Source organism: Passer montanus, unplaced genomic scaffold, assembly GCF_014805655.1.
Source record: "Passer montanus isolate IOZ18808 unplaced genomic scaffold, ASM1480565v1 scaffold532, whole genome shotgun sequence".
Taxonomy (NCBI): domain Eukaryota; kingdom Metazoa; phylum Chordata; class Aves; order Passeriformes; family Passeridae; genus Passer; species Passer montanus.
The window spans coordinates 15,416-20,039 of record NW_024370286.1 but is presented as its reverse complement, the minus strand read 5'-3'; the positions used below and the strand labels follow the sequence as shown (position 1 = coordinate 20,039).

The 4,624-nt window shown below is 60.0% G+C and overlaps 1 protein-coding gene across 1 annotated transcript in view; it reads left to right on the top strand.

The window, feature by feature from the left end:
- Positions 1-872: 872 nt before the first annotated feature.
- LOC120509810 (striatin-4-like) overlaps positions 873-4,624 on the top strand; it is a gene marked incomplete at its 5' end in the record, with an annotated part of 7,411 nt that continues 3,659 nt past the window's right edge. Inside the window, 4 exons of the mRNA XM_039724916.1 lie at positions 873-938; positions 1,401-1,505; positions 1,626-1,673; positions 2,600-2,751. Coding sequence (XP_039580850.1) covers positions 873-938; positions 1,401-1,505; positions 1,626-1,673; positions 2,600-2,751 — 371 coding nt within the window. The remainder of the gene's footprint in view (positions 939-1,400; positions 1,506-1,625; positions 1,674-2,599; positions 2,752-4,624) is intronic.

The following is a 4,624-nucleotide window of genomic DNA, read 5'->3' as shown; positions in this document are numbered from 1 at the left end:
TTTTTGGGATTTTTTGGGATTTTTAGGGGATTTTGGGAGACTTTTAAATTATTTTTTTTTTTAATTTTTGGGGATTTTGGGGCATTTTTTTAGGGAATTTTTTTTTTTTGTGGGTTTTGGGGGATTTTTGGGGTTTTTTTGGTGGGGTTTGAGGCTTTTCTCGTGGGATTTTTGGGGTTTCTTTTTCTGGAATTTTTTGGGTTTTAAGAGGTTTTTTGGGTGTTTTGGGGTTTTTAAGAGACATTTGGGGGAATTCTGGGGGTTTTTTTGTGGGGTTTGGGGGTTTTTAAGGGGATTTGGGTTTTTTTTCCTAGGATTTTTTTGGGGGTTTTTGGTGAGATTTGGGATTTTTAAGGGGTTTTTTTGCGGGGAGTTTTTGGGCATTTCTGGTATTTTTTTTTTGGGTTGTTTTGGTGGGATTTGGAGGATTTTTGGGGAATTTTCTGGGTGTTGGGGAATTTTTGGGGGTTTTTCAGTGGGTTTCTTCCTGGGATATTTTTGGAGTTTTTTGGTGGGATTTGAAGTTTTTTTTCGGGAATTTTTAGAATTTCCCATGGGATTTTTGGGGATTTCTTTGGGGACACCTGGGGACACCCTGGGGACACCTGGGGACACCTGGGGACATCCGAGGTGAGGTCAAGGACACCTTGGGGACATTTTGGGGACACCTGGGGACGCTTGGGGACACCTGGGGACATCCGAGGTGAGCCTGGAGACACCCAGGGACACCTTGGGGACACCTTGGGGACAGCTGGGGACATCAGAGATGAATTCAGGGACACCTTGGGGACAGCTGGGGCCATCAGAGGTGAGCTCGGGGACATTTGGGGACACCTGGGGACATCTCCTGACCCCTCCCCCCGTTGTCACAGAGAGCCACCGGTGCCACCTGCGGGACGGGGACCTGGGGCCACCGCGGCCACTGCGGCCACCGGAAGGTAAGGACAGGCGTGTCACCCGTGTCACCTGTGTCACCCGTGTCACCTGTGTCACCCGGGGGGTCTCTGTGTCCCCAGTGCCACCCCAGTGTCACTGTCCCCATTGTCCCATCTGTCCCCAGGGTGTCCCCATTGTCCCCAAAGCCCCTCTGGTGTCACTGTCTCCATTGTCCTCTCTGTCCCCAGGGTGTCCCCAAGGCCACCCCAATGTCACTGTCCCCATTGTCCTCTCTGTCCCCAGGGTGTCCCCTGTGTCCCCAAGGCCACCCCAGTGTCAATGTCCCCATTGTCCTTTCTGTCCCCTCGGTGTCCCCAAGGCCACTCTGATGTCACTGTCCCCATTGTCCCCTCTGCCCTCTCTGTCCCCTGTGTCCCCAGGACCCCTGGGTGTCCCCTGTGTCCCCAAGGCCCCCCCAGTGTCACTGTCCCCTGTGTCCCCACTGTCCCCTGTGTGTCCCCAAGGTCACCCTGGTGTCACTGTCTCCATTGTCACCCGGCGCTGGTGACGGCCTCCGAGGACGCCACCCTCAAGCTCTGGAACCTGCAGAAGCCGCTCGTGCCCAGGAAGTGGGTGACACGCGGGTGACACGCGGGTGACACGCGGGTGACGGGGTGGTGGGGGAGCCGTGGCCGTTGTCACCGCGTTGTCACCACGTTGTCACCACGTTGTCACCGTTGTCCCCTCAGGAACGCGGCGCTGGACGTGGAGCCGGTGTACGCCTTCCGCGGGCACAGGTTTGTCACCTCGGTGTCACCTCGGTGTCACCTTAGTGTCACCTCTGTGTCACCTCTGTGTCACCTCAGTGTCATCTCAGTGTCATCTCAGTGTTGTCTCATTGTCACCTTCATTGTCACATTGGTGGTTGTGGCTTTATTCTTGCTTTTTGTCACTTTGTCACCTTGGTGTCACTTCCTTGTCACCCACTTGTCACCTGGCTGTGATTGTACAGGGATTTTTTGTCACTTTGTCATCGTCCCAGGGCCACTGTGCTGGCAGTGACACGGGTGACAGTGGTGACACAGGTGACAGCAGTGACAGTGGTGACACCGCTGTGATTTCTGTGCCCTTGTTCCCGTCCAGGGGCCCAGTGCTGTCAGTGACACAGGTGACAGTGGTGACACTGGTGTGATTTCTGTCCCTCTGTCCCCTCCCACGGTCCCAGTGCTGGCAGTGACACGGGTGACAGTGACAGCGGTGACACCGCTGTGCTTTCTGTCCCTCTGTCCCCGTCCAGGGTTCTGGTGCTGGCAGTGACAGTGACACCGGTGACAGCAGTGACACCAGTGTGATTTCTGTCCCTCTGTCCCCGTCCAGGGGCCCAGTACTGTCAGTGACACCGGTGACAGCAGTGACCCTGGTGACAGCAGTGACACCAGTGTGATTTCTGTCCCTCTGTCCCCGTCCAGGGGCCCGGTACTGTCAGTGGCACAGGTGACAGCAGTGACACCGGTGACAGCAGTGACACCAGTGTGATTTCTGTCCCTCTGTCCCCATCCAGGGGCCCAGTACTGGCAGTGACAGCAGTGACACCGGTGACAGCAGTGACACCAGTGTGATTTCTGTCCCTCTGTCCCATTCAGGGGCCCGGTGCTGGCAGTGACAGTGACACCGGTGACAGCAGTGACACCGCTGTAATTTCTGTCCCTCTGTCCCCTCCCAGGGGCCCGGTGCTGGCGGTGGCGGTGGCGGCAGGTGACACCGGTGACACTGGTGACAGCGGTGGCGCGGGGCTGTGCTGCAGTGCCGGGGTGGACGCTCGGATCCGCTGCTGGCGCCTCCCGGGGCTGGACAGCGACCCCTACGATGGCTACGGTGGGTGGCACTGGGGACAGCGGGGACACGGGGACACTGGGGACACCGGGGACATTGGGGACACTGGGGACAGCGGGGACACTGGGGACACTGGGGACATTGGGGACATTGGGGACACCAGGGACACCGGGGACATTGGGGACACCAGGGACACCAGGGACATCGGGGACATTGGGGACATTGGGGACATCGGGGACATTGGGGACACCGGGGACACCGGGGACATTGGGGACAGCGGGGACAGCGGGGACACCTGGGTATATTGGGGTGTGGTGGCATTTGGGGACATCAGGGACATTGGGGACATCGGGGACATTGGGGACAGCAGGGACATCGGGGATATGGTGGCACCTGGGGACAGCAGGGACACTGGGGACAGCAGGGACAGCGGGGACATCAGGGACATCGGGGGTGTGGTGGCACCTGAGGACATTGGGGACACTGGGGACAGCGGGGACATTGGGGACATCGGGGGTGTGGTGGCACCTGGGGACAGCGGGGACATTGAGGACACCAGGGACAGCGGGGACATTTGGGACAGCGGGGACATTGGGGACACCTGGGGATATTGGGGTGTGGTGGCACTCAGGGACATCAGGGACACTGGGGACAGTAGGGACAGCGGGGACATCGGGGGTGTAGTGGCACCTGGGGACACTGGGGACACTTTGGAATACTGGGGTGTGGTGGCACCTGGGGACATCAGGGACCTTGGGGGGTGTGGTGGCACCTGGGGACAGCAGGGACATCAGGGACACCGGGGACATCTAGGGGTGTGGTGGCACCTGGGGACACCGGGGACATTGGAGGTGTGGTGGCACTCGGGGACACTGGGGACATTGGAGGTGTGGTGGCACTTGGGACATCGGGGACACCTGGGGGTGTGGTGGCACCTGTGGACAATGCTACCCACAATGTCCCCAACATTCCCAATGTCCCCAACGATGTCCCTGTGTCCCCAGACCCGCGGGTGCTGTGGGGTTCCCCAGTGTCCCCAATGCCCCCAACGATGTCCCTGTGTCCCCAGACCCGCGGGTGCTGCGCGGGGTCCTCGAGGGCCCCAATGTCCCCAGTCCCTCAATGTCCCCAATGTCCCCATCAATGTCCCCTGTGTCCCCAGACCCGCGTGTGCTGCAGGGTTCCCCAGTGTCCCCAATGTCCCCAATGTCCCCAACGATGTCCCTGTGTCCCCAGACCCGCGGGTGCTGCGCGGGGTCCCCGATGTCCCCAATGCCCCCAACGATGTCCCTAATGTCCCCAATGATGTCCCAAATGTCCCCTGTGTCCCCAGACCCATGGGTGCTGCTGGGGGTCCTCAATGTCCCCAGTGTCCCCAGTAATGTCCCCAATGTCCCCTGTGTCCCCAGACCCGCGGGTGCTGCGCAGGGTCCCCGGTGTCCCCATGTCCCCAGTGATGTCCCCATCAATGTCCCCTGTGTCCCCAGACCCGCGGGTGCTGCGCGGTGTCCTCGAGGGCCCCAATGTCCCCAGTGTCCCCAGTGATGTCCCCAATGTCCCCAATGATGTCCCTGTGTCCCCAGACCCGCGGGTGCTCTGCGGGGTCCCCAATGTCCCCAGTGATGTCTCCAATGTCCCCACTGATGTCCCCTGTGTCCCCAGACCCGCGGGTGCTGCACAGGGTCCCCGGTGTCCCCAATGTCCCCAGTGTCCCCAGTGTCCCCTGTGATGTCCCTATCAATGTCCCCTGTGTCCCCAGACCCGCGTGTGCTGCAGGGTTCCCCAGTGTCCCCAATGTCCCCAGTGATGTCCCCAATGTCCCCAATGTCCCCAACGATGTCCCTGTGTCCCCAGACCCGCGGGTGCTGTGGGGTTCCCCAGTGTCCCCCATGCCCCCAACGATGTCCCTGTGTCC